This window comes from Tricharina praecox (genome assembly GCF_024521635.1).
Source record: "Tricharina praecox strain CBS 144465 chromosome Unknown BZA05scaffold_14, whole genome shotgun sequence".
NCBI lineage: Eukaryota > Fungi > Ascomycota > Pezizomycetes > Pezizales > Pyronemataceae > Tricharina > Tricharina praecox.
This window is the reverse complement of record NW_026250416.1, coordinates 498580-513425: the sequence shown is the minus strand read 5'-3', so window position 1 is coordinate 513425 and position 14846 is coordinate 498580. Positions and strand designations below refer to the sequence as shown.

Below are 14846 nucleotides of genomic sequence, written 5' to 3'. Positions count from 1 at the left end.
GACACAGATGAACAGCAAGTCGTGGACGATCCAGAGCAAACATTCCAAGTACAGAACAATCCAGAGCCAACTGTTCAAGTACAAGGCAATATTCATTCGATCCCTACTCAACACGATCAGTCGACAGGGCAAACGCATGCCAATACAACGCCGAAAATCCCTACATCGATCACACCGGGAGCCCAAGAATTGATTGATATTCGTGAACGTGTCGGACAACTCAGCCGATGGACGGGCCCGCATCCGAGCCAGCGATCGCCGCTGCTAATGCAATCGAAGCCGTCCTAAACACCCTATTCCCGCCAAAGAAGACATTTTTGAGAGATTTTGTGAGACTTCTGGAAATTCACGTAAGTTGTGCCTCCAACGAGTGCAAGATGGCCAATCCGAATGACCAGGAAATCTATCTTCGGGCGAAGGTGGAACAGAAAAACCACAAAAAGCTCTGGCAGGCCGATGTTGATCGAATCGAGGCGCTTTTGTCGCTGTGGCTACGTCGTGTTCAGGGGTCAGAGGAAAGGGAGCAACAACTCGCGCGGGACATCAAAATACCCGAAACGAACTGGCTTCGACACAAATCAAGAAAACAGAGCATATTATTCCTGGGTTCCAACACGCTTGCACTTCGCAGAGATCTACGGTGGTGGGTGCCAAGTGGTGCTGCCGAGGTTTTGAAAGTGGGAATGGTATCAGCCGACTCAGTGGCCACTCCCGACATGGAACCCAACAGATATCAAATAGATAGCCACAGGATCACAGGATTTCACGGCCCATCAGGATTGGCAGACTCCCATACACGGAATAGTGATTGCGGTAAAGGGTCCCTATTTGCGACATTCCAATGTCTTCCAATGTCTTTGGAGGACATGGGGTCTCACGACAAGCCGGAAGATCCACAAACCCCCAGTACTGAGCCTTACAATAGCGTTTCCCACGATTCGAAAGATGAAGGCCCCTACGCCTCTTTAGGAATAGTAACAACCGCACCGAAAGAGTTACTATACGCACAGCATATCTTCACGGCCTTCATGATCGCAGCTGCGGAGAAGTTGGATCGGATCGGCGGGGCTTCCAAAGCGTCCCAAGAAACTGCGAACAGCCGGCCCAGTGCTTGGCAGCATATTCGGCTTCGGAATACAGAGGTTTCGAAGATGGCGCTGGGTATTCAAAACGCCGATCTTTCAAGGAGCCACGATGAAGCATACACCTACATAATTCCTCCACTAAGCTTGGAAAACAAATTGCCAATTGGTGCTGCTGTTGACTTAGAGCTTCAGCATGCGGCACCGTTAGAGAATATGAACTGGGAAAGTCTCCAGAGCATCTATCGGGGAATACTTCGGGTAACCCAGCAGTTTAGCTCGAAAATTTTATGCCCCTTCGCTGTTAAGGCAGCAGCTGTGGTTTACGAATACTTGAAAAGGTTGACCAACAAAAAAGAAATCTACTCCACAGATGACCGGGAGTGGAAGATTTTAGATGCCCAAATTGATACGGTGAAAAAATGCCTGATGGAACTCATGTCCGATGACATCAAGGCGACACTGCGCTTGCTGTATGACCACCAGAGCAGATTGGATGACTCTTTCGTGTTTTTCGGTCACGAACGTGGTGTGGGGGATCCGAATTCTGCGCACGTTGGTTTTACAAACCTCCACAAGAAGGTCTTGAAAGGCGAGGATTGGGATCCCAAGGACGGCAAGACATATGCAAACGCACAGGATATCCTGGGACGTTCTCCATCGCACTATGCGGCAGTATTAAACGATAAGACCAACCGGGATCGTGTACGGTATGATCGCCAGAGCTGCGATTCTTCATTAGGATGCACCGTGCTTACTTACTGGCGTCCAGTCTCCTGATACAACAGAAACGGACCTCCGAGATATCGCCAATTGAACGCCACTTCATTGGGCAGCAAATGCTGGAAACGCCGGCGCCGCGAAGCTGCTGCTGGAAGCCCATGCTTCGCAGAACGTCCACGATCTCCAGCAAAGGACCCCTCTGCATCTAGCTGCCCTTGTAGGATCCGACGAGTGCATAAGTTTGTTTTTAAAAGGCTCCGAACTTGAGGCGAAAGAGCAAAGCGGGAAGACTCCATTTTTGTTGACCGCATTTTACGGCAGACAGTCAGCTGTGGAACTTCTGCTGAAGAAAGCCAATCGCAACGCCAGGGACTGAGATGGCATGATCGCACTTCATCTTGCAGTCTCCGGTGGCCACGATTCACTAGTGAGCCTACTACTTGATCACGATAGGAAACTCCGGGAGAGCGAGAGCGCCGATGAGAATCATGAGAAGACGACCGAGGGCACTGGTGGGAAGATCGAAGAAACAACCGGAAATACTGGCGAGAGACGCGAGGAGGCGACCAAGAGTGTCGGTGCCCGTGGAGGGTATTGGAAGCGATCGACAACCACGGACGAACTCCGCTCCTCCTTGTAGTGTTGCACGATAAAACCTCCACGGTACAGCTTCTAATTGCGAATGGGGCCAACACACTCGCGAAAGACAAGTGGGGGAGATCCTTCACATACTATGCGCTTGCGGGGGGGCAGTTGGCGACTGCACGTAACGTAATAGAGACTACTAACTTTTTTATTCAAACCAAAAACGAAGAGGGAGAGACGATGCTTCATTCGGCGACTTAGTGCGGTCAGGAGTCGATTGTCAAGTCATTGTTGACCCTCGATATCGATGTCGACTTGAAAAATTCCACAGGGCAGACGGCGTTACACATGACTGTACCAAGAGAAAACGAAGAACTCGTTCGTCTGCTGCTCCGCCATAACGCCTCTCCAGGGAGCACAGACGATTCCGGAAGCACGCCACTACTCTATGCTGTTATGTACACTGCGAATGATCTTGCGTTGGCCACAATATTGCTCGAATACGAAACAACCACCGACGCCCAAAGCGAAGAAGAATCCACGGTACCTCATCATACTACTGATATCGTGGACGGAGCAGGGTTCACTGCGCTTCATCGATCCGTCCTGATTGACAGCACAGAGCTTATTAGCCTCCTTATCGCAAAAAAGGCCAACCTCGACGTCAAAACCGAGAATGGGCGTACGGCGCTACAACTAGCTGTTTTGCGCGAGAACCAGGGAATCACTGAGCTACTTGTCAATTCTGGCGCCACCAGACGTGCAAGATGCAGACGGTTGTACAGCCCTCCACCATGCGCTACAGAGTTTTCCCGGTAACAGTAGGATCATTAGCTTCCTGATTGACAACAAGGCCAAGGTAGATATACAAAACAATGATGACCTTACACCACTACATATCGCATGCGCGGAAGCAAGATACGAAAATGTGAGAATGCTACTTGACTCCGGGGCGACACCACAGATCAAAGACAACAACGGGCGAACACCTCTATTTGTAACGCTTTAGCAGCTGGGAGCCGACGAAGAAACAACGAAGATTGTACATAGGCGCTCGGAAGCTATCCGGGGCCGATATCTTCGACACGGACGTGCATGGTTGGACCGTTGCGCACCTCGTACAATCTCGAGACGAGATACGGGAGTTTCTGCAGGATCGCACCGACGTTATCATCGAAACTTCGAACCTCTCAACCAACCCGGAAACCGTACTCTTACCGACAGCTTGGAGTACCAAGCACAAAAGCCCAGATATCCGAGTGGAGAATAGTGGTCTCGACTCCCTCCGCCCTAAACCGGGAATCTCCAAGGAACATCAAGCTTCTTATTGTCTAAGCCGAGCCGATCATCCATTTCCTCCTCTACCTTGCCGACTTTCTGAGAATAGTTCTGCTTCTCCGAGTGGGAATGAGCTTTTCAATGCCTCAACCTACTTCGAGATTCGGATATATATAAGTACTGAAAGGTATGCAGCTCTCTCACCCAATATAGAAGGACAAGCAAGGCTGACAAAACGCAGGATGACTGGCTTAGGACTCTGTAGGGGGCCGAGGGCTAATAATGTCCACGCAACTCTTGACCGGAAAGAAAGCACTTGGCAATACCATGGGTATGACGGGCAGAAATATCTGGAGAATGATGAGGGAGAGAGCTATAACGAGCCTTATGGAACTGGGGATACGGTTGGTTGTGGCGTGGATAAAAACGGGGATCTTTTCTTTACGAAGAATGGCGCATACCTGTGTGAGCCCATCAGTCGATCGTCCTACCTATCGCTCTAACCCGTGCTGAATGGGATGAATAGGTATCGCACACAAAGGACTTTCTGGCCAGCTGTTCCCGATCGTCATCATGGCACAATATGGCCACGTCAGAGCAAATTTCGGAAAGCTGCCATTCATGTATAGGCCAGTCGCGGAAGTCGAAGATACTATCACCGCGGCGGATACTGGCTCAGTGAATGAGGAAGTCGTCATGGAGTCCTCTGAAGTTCCCGATTGCCAGTCACCGATGTACGTACTGCACCGCATAGTCGACATCGTGGATGCTGGACCGCAGAATTAGAATGTCGTCATAGAGCCTGCCAGCTCGATTCCCCAGCGCCGGGGACACTACGGAGGTTAAATCGGAGAAAAGGAAGGCGAAGCTACATGTCAATATTGAAGTATTGAAGTTCTACCAACGATTTCCGTTTAACTTGTGATTGAAGTTTGGTTTCCAATTCCCTTCCCGTGTTATTTTTCTTTGGAGTTGATGTGCACTTTGCTGTGGGCGATTTCATAGATTGTCACTCGTCATATATTTGTTCGTGGGGATGAAGACGTGTTTGTTTTTTCCTGTTTTCGTAACAGCATTTTATATTTTGATTTGCTTGCGTATGTACGTGCTTCTGTGTTTCTTTCTTGCTAGTTTACTGGGAAGCGGAGGACCTATTCGATCTTTTTTCCTTTTTTTGCTGTTGATACTCACCTTCGTCGAGGCATCAAAGGGACAGACATGGAAATACGAGTCTTATGGGGGAAACGTCAATTTGACACACCATGTCAGAGCATTACGCAATTGAATATCGACGGGTGAGGGCGAGGCTTTGATTGGGGGAGGCGCGCGAAGGATGACGACTTCGGGACGGACAAAGCTTGAGCTTACACCGATGGCCGCGTGCTCTGGTCCTACGTACGTACCTACGCACGCACGCACAGCAGTGCAAGCTTCATTGCCGCTCCATCACGCCATGTCAGATGGACTGTACTCTGCAGCCTACAGGGAGCGAGCGGGTTCCCAGACTCCCAGTCCGTCACGTCGGATAGGGTTGATGGGTGGGGAAACATCAGCGAGCGCCTGAAGGCTGAGGCTCCGAAGAGTGCTTACGACAGTGGTTGTGGGGTTTAGTACCCTACTCTACTCTAGATTTTGGGGAATGGTATGTACAATACATAAGGTATATACTCTGGTATCACTGGATCTTTCGGTCACGTTTCACTGCTCACTCAAGAGTCAACCCTCAAACGAGCCAGCACTATCGAGTGTCGATGACAGCGGGAGGGCGGAGCCGGGGTTAAGGGCACTCCGGGATTCCGGGGCCGAAGGAATGCCTACTGCCTTCTCGGGGAAGAAACCGCGACAGGACTGGGAGAGACGGGAATCGGTAAATAGCACACTCTAATAAAGCTAGGCACTTTCCCACCACTGATTGGAAACGGTCGAATGCAATGTGACGAACCCAAAAAGACAATGGCGAGGGGAAACTTGGAAGGTGAACTGTGAATTTACCTTTGTGGCCCCTGCCCCGTCACGCAGCCAACCAACTTTGTTCTCTTGGTCGAGCAAGGAGGTGCCGCCGTGCCAGCTTGAGTAATTCCGATTTACATATTTCCAGTTTACGTCTGATAGCTTTCCCACCATTGGAAACGATCGAATGCAATGTGACGAACCAACGAAAGACAATGACGAGGGGAACTTGGAGGCGAACTGGGAATTTACCTCTAACTATGGCCCCGTCCTGCAGCCAACCAATTCTGTTCTCTTTCTCTTGGTCGAGCAAGGAGCTCGAGGTGCCAGCTAGAGTACATAGTTCTGGTATACTTTTGTTTATACTTCCGGTTTACGTCTGGGCTCTGTTCTGTACCAGGCCGCTTTGGACTCAAGGGATTCGCGTTCGGGGTGTGAAGCCTCAGGAGACGTCGATCTACCATATTGAGCCGTGTACTAAAGTCAAAAGCCTTATGGCAGCTATATATGAGGGCGATTTTGACACAACAATCATGCGCAGATTTTACTAATAATAGTATTTTCCCCCAACAAGTATTTTCATAAAAGAAGGCTTAGTCAGGGTTTTCGAATTCCAGCTCATATTGTTGAATATGGCTTCCACAATCCCGAGTGCAGTGAAAATTAGTTCTGACTCGTAAACCTTCTGAAACGCCTACTGGCCGGTTCGCCTTAGAAGCTCATAAGGGTTCCATATGGGCTCTGTAAAGAATTTTGACAAATAAGGGTTAGTAAGGCTTATACACTCATAAGGATTCCTTAATGATCTCTTCTGCGACAAGCCTTATCTCTTGCAATGCGTATCACTTATCGATGTTCTTCACTTGACTATGACTATCACTTGTTCCGTACCCTTATATACCTAAACTACTCTCCTTCCCCGCTCCCTAGTCAGCCCTCCTCCATTCCCATACCGTCCCCCACTCACCATACTATGACCCCTACTGCTCCTCGCCCTGGATGTAGCCCTTGCTGCGCTGCGAATTAGTAGTACTGCGTCCTGCTAACTTACTGCTCCTCGCCGTCGATACGGCACAAGCAGCAAGAGGAGGGAGAGGAGAAAGAGGAAAAGAAGAGGAGGAGCCATTAGCGAGAGGAGGAGCTGTTCGAAAGAGGAAGAGGAACTGTTAGAAAGAGGAGGAGCTGGCTTATACGAGGATTGTTTTATATCTTAGGCTTATTAAGGCCTACATAAGGCTTCCGGCTTTAGTACATTACTCAATAAGGTATGTACCAGGTATGTACAGCTGGTCGTGATCGAGAACGGCCGAATGCAATACGATGAACCAACCACCTAGGATTGCGCCAAAGTCGATAGCCTTCCAAGTTCCAAGTTCCAAGTCACGGGGCCAACTTCCAACTTCCAACTTCCAAGTGTATGTAGATGGAAGACCAAATAGGCGAGTTGACGAGTGCATATTAATAGGTATCCTCGCATGTAGTTAACCACCGGTTTCCACCCATTCAGAAGTTTCAGACTACACGAAACAGCATTGCATTGCATCGCCAGTGCCGATGCATTTCTACTCATACTCTACAAGCGGGCCGCGGCGTTTCCAGAAGATTGCCGCAGGCCCGCAGGAACCAGTGACCACACCGCGGGCCTGCACATTTCTTTACGCGCGCACTCCAATCACTCCTTTCTTTGCGACGGTACATACGTCGGTCAGCTCACCTTCGGCCAGTGTCTATCGGTGCCGGGCAAGTACCTACACGAGTGACCTCCCATGCCACGCGATACGCCTCCCCCTCCCCGCCGCGTGCCGAAACAAACAGCCGACGAGTCCATCCTTCATCTCCGGAATGCAGCGGCAATCACCCCCTCCCCCCCTCCCCCTCCCCGCGCCGCTCCCTCCCGCTCGCGTCATTGGCCGTCAATCAGCCCTCGCACTGTCGTACATACTCTAGATACCGTACCGTACCGCACTGGTACTGCATGCAGGATTTCCGCTCTCTTCCATGAATCCATGATCCGTCGAATGCCTAGGTGGAGTACAAAAAAAGATCACATCATAATGATACCACGAATCCACGATCATACCCAGGTCATAGGGAGGAGGTGGCTCGCTTACTCGTGCCACTTTTCGCGACGAGCGCTCTCGCGACTCTACACATTCTACTCTGGAGTACGCGGGGGGGGGGAAGCCTGGAAGCGGGCGGGAGGTATTTTCAGCACAGCACTCGGCACAGAACTCAGCACCCAGCACCCAGCACCCAGCACTCAGCCGTCATCAGCCGTCACTGTATACAGACACAGCTACTATACACAGTAACCACCACGGTCCACCACCAGCACTCTCTCAGCCTTACATACTCTCCTCGCTCCTACCCCCCGCCTTCATGGGCCCATGTGCCGGATACGTTCGGTCGCCCCCAAAATCCACATCCACCTCCACATCTAAATCCATCGATCCCATCCCATCCCTCGCACCCTCGCACCCCGGGCACGTTTGGGCGTTTAACGACCAACCAACCAAGTCAACCAACCAACAACCCTCCATCATCCCCCCATTGCCCATCCCCCCAACCTCCCCGGAAACAACCGTGGAATACCGGCCTACCTACTCTACATACTGATGTTTCTATTCCTATTCCCATACCGTACCGTACTCTACGGAACGACGGCGGCGGTCGCTGTCGCTGTCGTGCATGCACAGTGCAGGCGCCTGTATGTATGTGTGTGTGGGGGGGAGGGGGGGGGGGGGGGGGGGGGGGGGGGCGATTGGGGGGAACCCCACACTTCAGTTCAGCGTGCATTGAGCGCGAACGAGGAAGGAAGGAAGGAAATTTCGCGATCCGTTCTGTTCAGTTCAATTCTGGTTCGGGCTCGAATTCGCGGGCTTGTTTACAGTACTCTTGGTACCGTATGCACTCTACTCTAGGTATGTATGCATGCGTGTGTTTTTTTTCTCGCGAGCGAGGGAGCGAAGGGAGCTCGATCGCCACTTTGGCACTTCCGAAACTGTCCATCCAACCCGAACGAGAGGAGGAGGAGGAGGAGGTCCATTGCGAGAACCAGTGCCAGTGCCAAAACCAGTGCCAGGACCAGTGCAAGAACGCACAAGCCTCCCCCGGACCTCCCAAAGGTGTTCGCTGGCAGTGGCGCGCGAACAGAACAGGACAGGACAGGAGCGGGTTGACTACCCAGACTAACTCTACTCTGGTTAATTAACTATCGTCCACCCTCAGAGCAGAGCAGAGCGCTCACCTCACCACACTTCACACTTCACACTTCACGCTTTGCCTTTTTCTCTCACTGCGGTTAGTTCCTCCACCCGCGACCGCGCCAACATCCTTCAAGGACCCCCTCCCTCCCCGGGGGCGGACATCCTTCCTTCCATCCATCATCGCCACCCACCCACCAAGCCCACCGGAGGACCGAGCGGGAAACAAATATATCTCCATATGGAAATCATACCTTCTTGATACCTAATCAATCTGCAATTGTTTTAATTGCGAATCCCGAGAATCCCTCCTCCCTCCCGTCCGCGTGTGTGTGTGACATGTGTGTGTGTCGTGGGTGTCGTGGATCTTGGATGATTGCATTTCCTTCCCTTCCCTTCCCTTCCTCCTCCCGCTCCTCCTTCTATGTCCCAACTAGCATAACTACCCCACCCCCTCCCCCACTCCTTTGCTTTGCTCTGCTCTTCTCCCCTCACGGAAGGTGTGCTGTCCTTGACGCAAATTGCAGCGGAATTGCAGCGGAATTGCAGCGGAATTATGGATGGAATGGATTAAGGAACGGGAATGGAACGCGAAATTTCCTTCTGGACGGCTTCTAGCTTCCGGCGACTACTTTACCAACCTACCTAGGCAGCTCCTCGGCGATTATTTTCCTTGACCTTGACCTTGATGATGATGATGATGATGATGATGATGATGATGATGATGCTCGCTGCTCAGGGTGATGCTCGTCGCTGCTCAGGGTGACCCCCGCCCAACCGACCGAGCGAGCGACTGGCAGACTGACAGACCGATACACCGGACCCAGCAAATTGGAAATCTCCTCGCTCGCATCGTGGGGGGAATGAAGGAAGGATGGGGGGGGGGAAGGAAGGGAAGGATGGTGCGGCGTGGGAATGGAACGGGAATGAGACAGCTGGCAGATGGCAGGTGGAAGCTGGCATGTATGTGGCATGTGGCATGTGGCATGTGGAAAGTGGAAAAGTGGGAGTGGGAGTGGGGGGAGGTACATAAAAGCGGGGAAGGGGAAGGGAGGGTTCGTGGCTTCGATCGTCGAATCAATCAATCGAGCTCGAATCGCGATTCTTGCGATGCGATGCGATGTGGAAAGAAGTAAAAGCTCGAGAAGAACAAGCAGAACAAGAAGGCCAAGCAAGAGGAAGAAGGAAAAACGTGTTCACGTCATGTCATGCTTTTCTCCCACAACCCACAATCCGCCCGCCAGCTTTCGAACCTGGAGGATGCGGTGGTGCGGTGGTGCGGTGGTGCGGTGGTGCCGCTCGCTCGGCGGGTGATGGTCGGCTCGCTTCCGAAACTGCAAGTCTGCAACCGATCTGGCAGTCCATGGCCCATGGCAGTCGGTCCATGGCAGGGCAGAAAAGCGCAGGGAAGGGAAGGGAAGGGAAGCTTCAACCACCACCACCACCGGCGGGGCGACGGACTGCGCGACGGACTGCGCGACGGACTGTGTGTGCGGAGAAAGCGGAGCGTGTGCGGAACGGGCCTAGATACACCATCACCATACATAGGCGCGCGCGCCTCTACTTGCCCCGGCCGATCGGTGCGGGTAGGATCCAGTACGTTAGTTGGGGTGGTTAGGGTAGTTAGGGTACCCGTTCGCTGAGGTGTGTTGTTGCTGCTGTGATGCTGATGCTGATGTTGTTGTTCGACTCTAGCCTCTGGTTGCTAGCCTAGCTACAGTTGCTACTCTACGGTCCCCTTCGGTCGGGCTCTGACTTGCCTGCCTGCCTGCCTGCTCGGCCTTTCTCGTGGACTTCCTTCTACGAGACAAGCACGCAACCACGCAACCACGCAAAACCCGTCACATACATATTCTGTGTATGTAGGAGATGAACGTGCATGGAGAGCATTTATGTATGTGGGCAGTACATATCATACATACCATACCGTACTCGCGAGTACATATCATATCTTCTATGGGTATCTACTGGCAGGTATGTCGAGTACTATAGATACACACACACATATACACACATAGAGCATGTATGTACCATACATACGCGGCGGAAGGGAATGCAACGTAAGGTGTGCAAGGCTCGATAGCAGCCGCAGGCCGCCGGCCGGCAGCAGCAGCAGTAACAGCGGACGTGTTTTCAAGGACAAGGACAAGGCGGCTTACCATAGAACTTGAGGGCCTCGTTAAGTGGTTAGCGCGCTCGGCGAAAGCACAGCTCTGCCACGCGTTTGGCCCCCGCCCCACTCCGTGCCGCGCTCGGGAGTCGGGAGTGAGAGCGAGCGAGCGAGCAAAGGGTTTGTTGCTCTCGTATAGTGGCGGCCACTTTAAAGAGGTAGCGCCTTCTACGCAAGGAAGCACAGGATATCACTCGAATATCCAATAGAAGATAGCGGTATGCCAAGAGTATTAGTCAGCATATGAAATCATCACTAGTATTTCCTGATGGAGTATAGATGCGTACCAAAACCGTTAGCGCATGCAGCGCAAATATATCCCCGCCTAACAAAAGTTGAATTTTTCAAAGCGTAATTACTCCACCACCACCACACCAAATTAAAATCAGGCTCTGTAGCGGTGTTCTACACATGTTCCTCTATCCTATAGCAGAGGAAAAATAATTTTTTTTATTCTGGGTGATGGAATTGCGGCTGGCGATGAGGGGCTGTTTTCGAGCTCGATACCCCCTGTCACGCTACCTCTTGTAGGTGGCGGCCACCATACCATTATACATAGACATGGCCGGGCGGCGGGCGGGCGGCGGCGCGGGGCGCGGCGGGGCGGTGGAAGTGCGAAAGTGAGGTGTAGCGAAGCGTTGGCAACGTCTCCTAGGACGAGTACCCTCTACAAAGGCACGAGTGCGAGTTGAACGACGATGCACACTACACCGAGCTCCTAACTCCCAACTCCCAACTCCCAACTCCCCTCGAACCGTCGAACCGTGATATGTTCCGGGGGAAGCGTGAGTGTGAGTGTGAGTGTGGTGGTGGCCCGGCCTGGTGATTCTCCTTGTTGCTGGTGGTGGTGGTGGACCGTGAAGTGGTGGTGTGGCTGTCTCTCTGTCTGTCTCGTGTGTCTGTTCTGCGGGACCTTGCAGTAGCTGCCAGCTGCTGGTGCTTGGTGCTGGTGCTTGTGCTGGTGCTTGGTGCTGGTTCATCACGCCCCCCTCCCCCCAATCAACACATCCCCCCTCTGTGCCGAATCGACCCCCACTTACTGGATTCGGGGGTGGAGGCACTGGAGGGAGGGGGATGTGAGAGTCTCTGCAGATAAAAAAAAAACTCATCAGCGAGACGATTTGATGGGTGTGGTTCGGAGCAGAATCAGAGCGGCCAGCAGCAGCAGCAGCAGCAGCAGAAAAGAAAAAAAGAAAAAAGAAGAAAAGTAACGGGGGTTTTTATTTTTCCATCTCCATTCCCCCATCCCCACCGGTTTTTTTCCTTGGGCTTTTCTCTTCATGTGGACTTTGGACTCTGGAGGATACCGTCGAGTACTATGGTAATAGTTAGTAATGTATCAAACCCCGTCTGCCTGTCTCTCTTTCTCTCGAACGTCCGAACAGCCGGTACATACGATACATACCGTATCATGGTTACCTTACCTGCGTACTCTACACACATACCGGCGTCGTCGCTGCGGAACATGTCCAACGACATCTCCCCAATTGTCCGCAGCCCAGCGGCCGAAGTTCGAACGAATGGGCAAACTCCCGCGCTGCGAATTGGCATTCGCCGCAATGGCATGAGAGACATGAAGGACAGGAAAGACACGGCAGACACAGCAGTGACAGCGAACGCCCCGGGGCCAAAACAAACACCAGCGACAGGACCGGGCGGCGGCGTGCCGAGGAGGAGGCGGACTGCTGAGGCAAACAAGCACCACCACCAATACTATCATTAGCATTAGCACAAGCATTAGCATCACGCACGCGGCATCCGCTCATCGGCTCTGATTAGTCAGAAGGATTCCGACCGGCGGCTGCTGCGATGAATTGATGTGTTTTGCTGTTTTGCTATTTTGCCCTGGAGTGCCCGAGCTGTGTTGTCGCTGTCGCTGTGGTTGCGTGCTTGCTTGCCTCAGCTGCTGCTGCTGATGCCGGTGCTGAATTGTACATAATGTATGTACTGTGCTGTGCCCATGCGTTCGGGGGGGCCTCACTAGAGCAGGTGAGAGGTCTCCCGACCCTACTCTAGGTACTCGCGATCCATGCCGCTGCGGAACGAAGCAACTGCATCGTAAGTATGGACTGCGGCGAGCGAGCGGCAAGAACATACTCGATTGGAGAGTAACGAGGAGTCGGCGGCGGCGAGGAGAGGAGAGGCGACGAGAGCAGAGCGGAGAAAGAGAGCAACTATCGCGCGAGCGCCCGTCTCCATGGTTATTCTTGCCTGCGTTGTCCTTCTTCGCTAATCCCCTCTCTTTCTCTCGAGACTTGTCCCCACTTAGATACCCATATGTAACCACGACCGGCCTCATCTTTCTTTTCCCCTTCCTCTCTTTTCACCCGAATACATCTGATCGATCTGTCGCCCGCCATCCCTTATCGGTGCGTATTGGGAATGCTATTGTAACGTTAACAATAACAACAACCACCACCACCACCACCACTACCACCACCACCACCACCACCACCTCCACCTCCACCCCAACAATCACAACCACCACTCCACAACTCCACCACTCCACCATCACCATCATCGCCATATCCCTCAACAACGCATCAACAACCACCACCGCAGATCAGAAAGGCGGGGCTTTTGCTATCCCGGCGCCTTCTCGTTCAGCCCACTCATCTCGACACGCCCCCCTCCGCCCCTCAACCTAGAGTGCCTTCTACGACCTTTACGACCTTTACGACCTTCTACGAACCCCAACGACCCCAGCCCTTCAACCCAGCCCCAGCCCGGACGCGAACCGTCAAATCGGACTCGGTACTCATATCGGAATAGGAACTCTCACCAATTCGAGCCCTTGATTTCCGGAAACCTGGGTGTAGGTACAGAGGTAACCCAGAACAGCGACGGCTACTTGGATCCGAAGTAGACCGCAGAGCAGCCGGATACTCTAGAGTACACTACCACTGCTACTGCTATCATCTTTCCCACTCTCGTTCGACGACATTTAGATTGGTTTTTGTTTTTTTGGCGTGCGGATTCTGCCAGCGGTCGGTGCACCCCTCTTCCCTTCTCTCTCCCCTCCACTCCTCATCATTCTCCCCTCTTTCATGGCTTCTTTCTTTCTTCCTGTCCGTCTGCACTTTGCCTCTCTCCCCCCCCCTCCGTCATCGTTATCATGGCAGCCAGTTCCCCGCCCATCGGGACTTCCGAATCATGGGGAATATTTCAGCTCACGCTTGTGCGTGTCGTGGTCAGATTAAGTTCAGCTCTGGTGGCCAAAAGTCTGTCCCTCGATAGAAAAAATAAAAAGGAAAAAAGGACTCTCCTGGACAAGCCCGCCATCATCATTGCAGGCTCCTGCTCCTCCCAGAAGCGTGGCTGAGATCCGGGCGCGCCACGATCCGAATAGAAATTAAACCCCTGCCAGCAAAGGAACAAAGCACACACACACCTTCTCCCATACCCCGGTCCGCCCAGCCAATCCCACCCGCCCAGCTCCAGAACCAGCACCAGAACCAACACCCATCTCCGCAAAATCCATCAAATTCAAATCGTGGGAACCTTGACTCGATACGGAACGGGCTGTCGGTCGGGGGGGCCTCGTAAAACTTACGAGAGGGACCAAGGGCGAGGACGAGGACGGACGACCGCTGACGGAGAGACGGTGTGCATGTGCGTGTGAGTGTGTGTGTGATTAACTCGCCTTAGTACCCAGAGTCCCCAAAGTACCTAGAGTACCCGTACCCAGACCACACCTAGAGTACCCAGAGCACCCCAGAGTGCCAACTACTACTACTTTTACCTTCACCTTGCTACCGTACTACCTTCATACCTACTACTTCCTTCCACTACCTTCAATAAAATCACCGCGGGCCCGAGAGTTCGGCGGAAGCAAGACAAACAGGCAGGGCCCTT

The 14846-nt window shown here is 52.6% G+C and overlaps 4 protein-coding genes across 4 annotated transcripts; 3 read left to right on the top strand and 1 right to left on the bottom strand.

Moving 5' to 3' along the window:
- Window positions 1–246: 246 nt before the first annotated feature.
- On the top strand, window positions 247–2101 carry BZA05DRAFT_61625 (uncharacterized protein). Its single transcript, XM_051488493.1, has 2 exons — window positions 247–1792; window positions 1855–2101. Exons 1-2 carry the CDS (start codon window positions 378–380, stop codon window positions 2012–2014), a joined length of 1575 nt encoding a protein of 524 aa, XP_051338931.1. The 5' UTR covers window positions 247–377; the 3' UTR covers window positions 2015–2101.
- Window positions 2102–2592: 491 nt separating this feature from the next.
- On the top strand, window positions 2593–3295 carry BZA05DRAFT_61627 (ankyrin repeat-containing domain protein). Its single transcript, XM_051488494.1, has one exon. The coding sequence runs from the start codon at window positions 2739–2741 to the stop codon at window positions 3207–3209; it is 471 nt and encodes a 156-aa protein (XP_051338930.1). The 5' UTR covers window positions 2593–2738; the 3' UTR covers window positions 3210–3295.
- A 415-nt stretch (window positions 3296–3710) lies between these two features.
- On the top strand, window positions 3711–4579 carry BZA05DRAFT_61629 (uncharacterized protein). The gene is made up of 3 exons (XM_051488495.1): window positions 3711–3855; window positions 3910–4133; window positions 4195–4579. Exons 2-3 carry the CDS (start codon window positions 3911–3913, stop codon window positions 4452–4454), a joined length of 483 nt encoding a protein of 160 aa, XP_051338929.1. The 5' UTR covers window positions 3711–3855; window position 3910; the 3' UTR covers window positions 4455–4579.
- A 7642-nt stretch (window positions 4580–12221) lies between these two features.
- On the bottom strand, window positions 12222–13498 carry BZA05DRAFT_436704 (uncharacterized protein; the record flags this gene model as incomplete). Its single annotated transcript, XM_051486419.1, has 3 exons — window positions 13089–13498; window positions 12437–12704; window positions 12222–12307 (listed from the first exon to the last, which is right to left on the bottom strand). Coding segments are annotated over exons 1-3 (555 nt in total), but the record flags the coding sequence as incomplete, so codon positions are not given.
- Between the last annotated feature and the right edge of the window lie 1348 nt (window positions 13499–14846).

What these genes read in the sequence shown, in the direction of transcription:
- BZA05DRAFT_61625 (XM_051488493.1), top strand. Translation starts at nt 378, where the DNA reads ATGGCCAATCCGAATGACCAGGAAATCTATCTTCGGGCGAAGGTGGAA. An exon ending in ACCAACCGGGATCGTGTACG is followed by an intron (nt 1,793 to 1,854) that starts GTATGATCGCCA and finishes ACTGGCGTCCAG; the next exon opens with TCTCCTGATACAACAGAAAC.
- BZA05DRAFT_61627 (XM_051488494.1), top strand. Translation starts at nt 2,739, where the DNA reads ATGACTGTACCAAGAGAAAACGAAGAACTCGTTCGTCTGCTGCTCCGC.
- BZA05DRAFT_61629 (XM_051488495.1), top strand. Translation starts at nt 3,911, where the DNA reads ATGACTGGCTTAGGACTCTGTAGGGGGCCGAGGGCTAATAATGTCCAC. An exon ending in GAAGAATGGCGCATACCTGT is followed by an intron (nt 4,134 to 4,194) that starts GTGAGCCCATCA and finishes TGGGATGAATAG; the next exon opens with GTATCGCACACAAAGGACTT.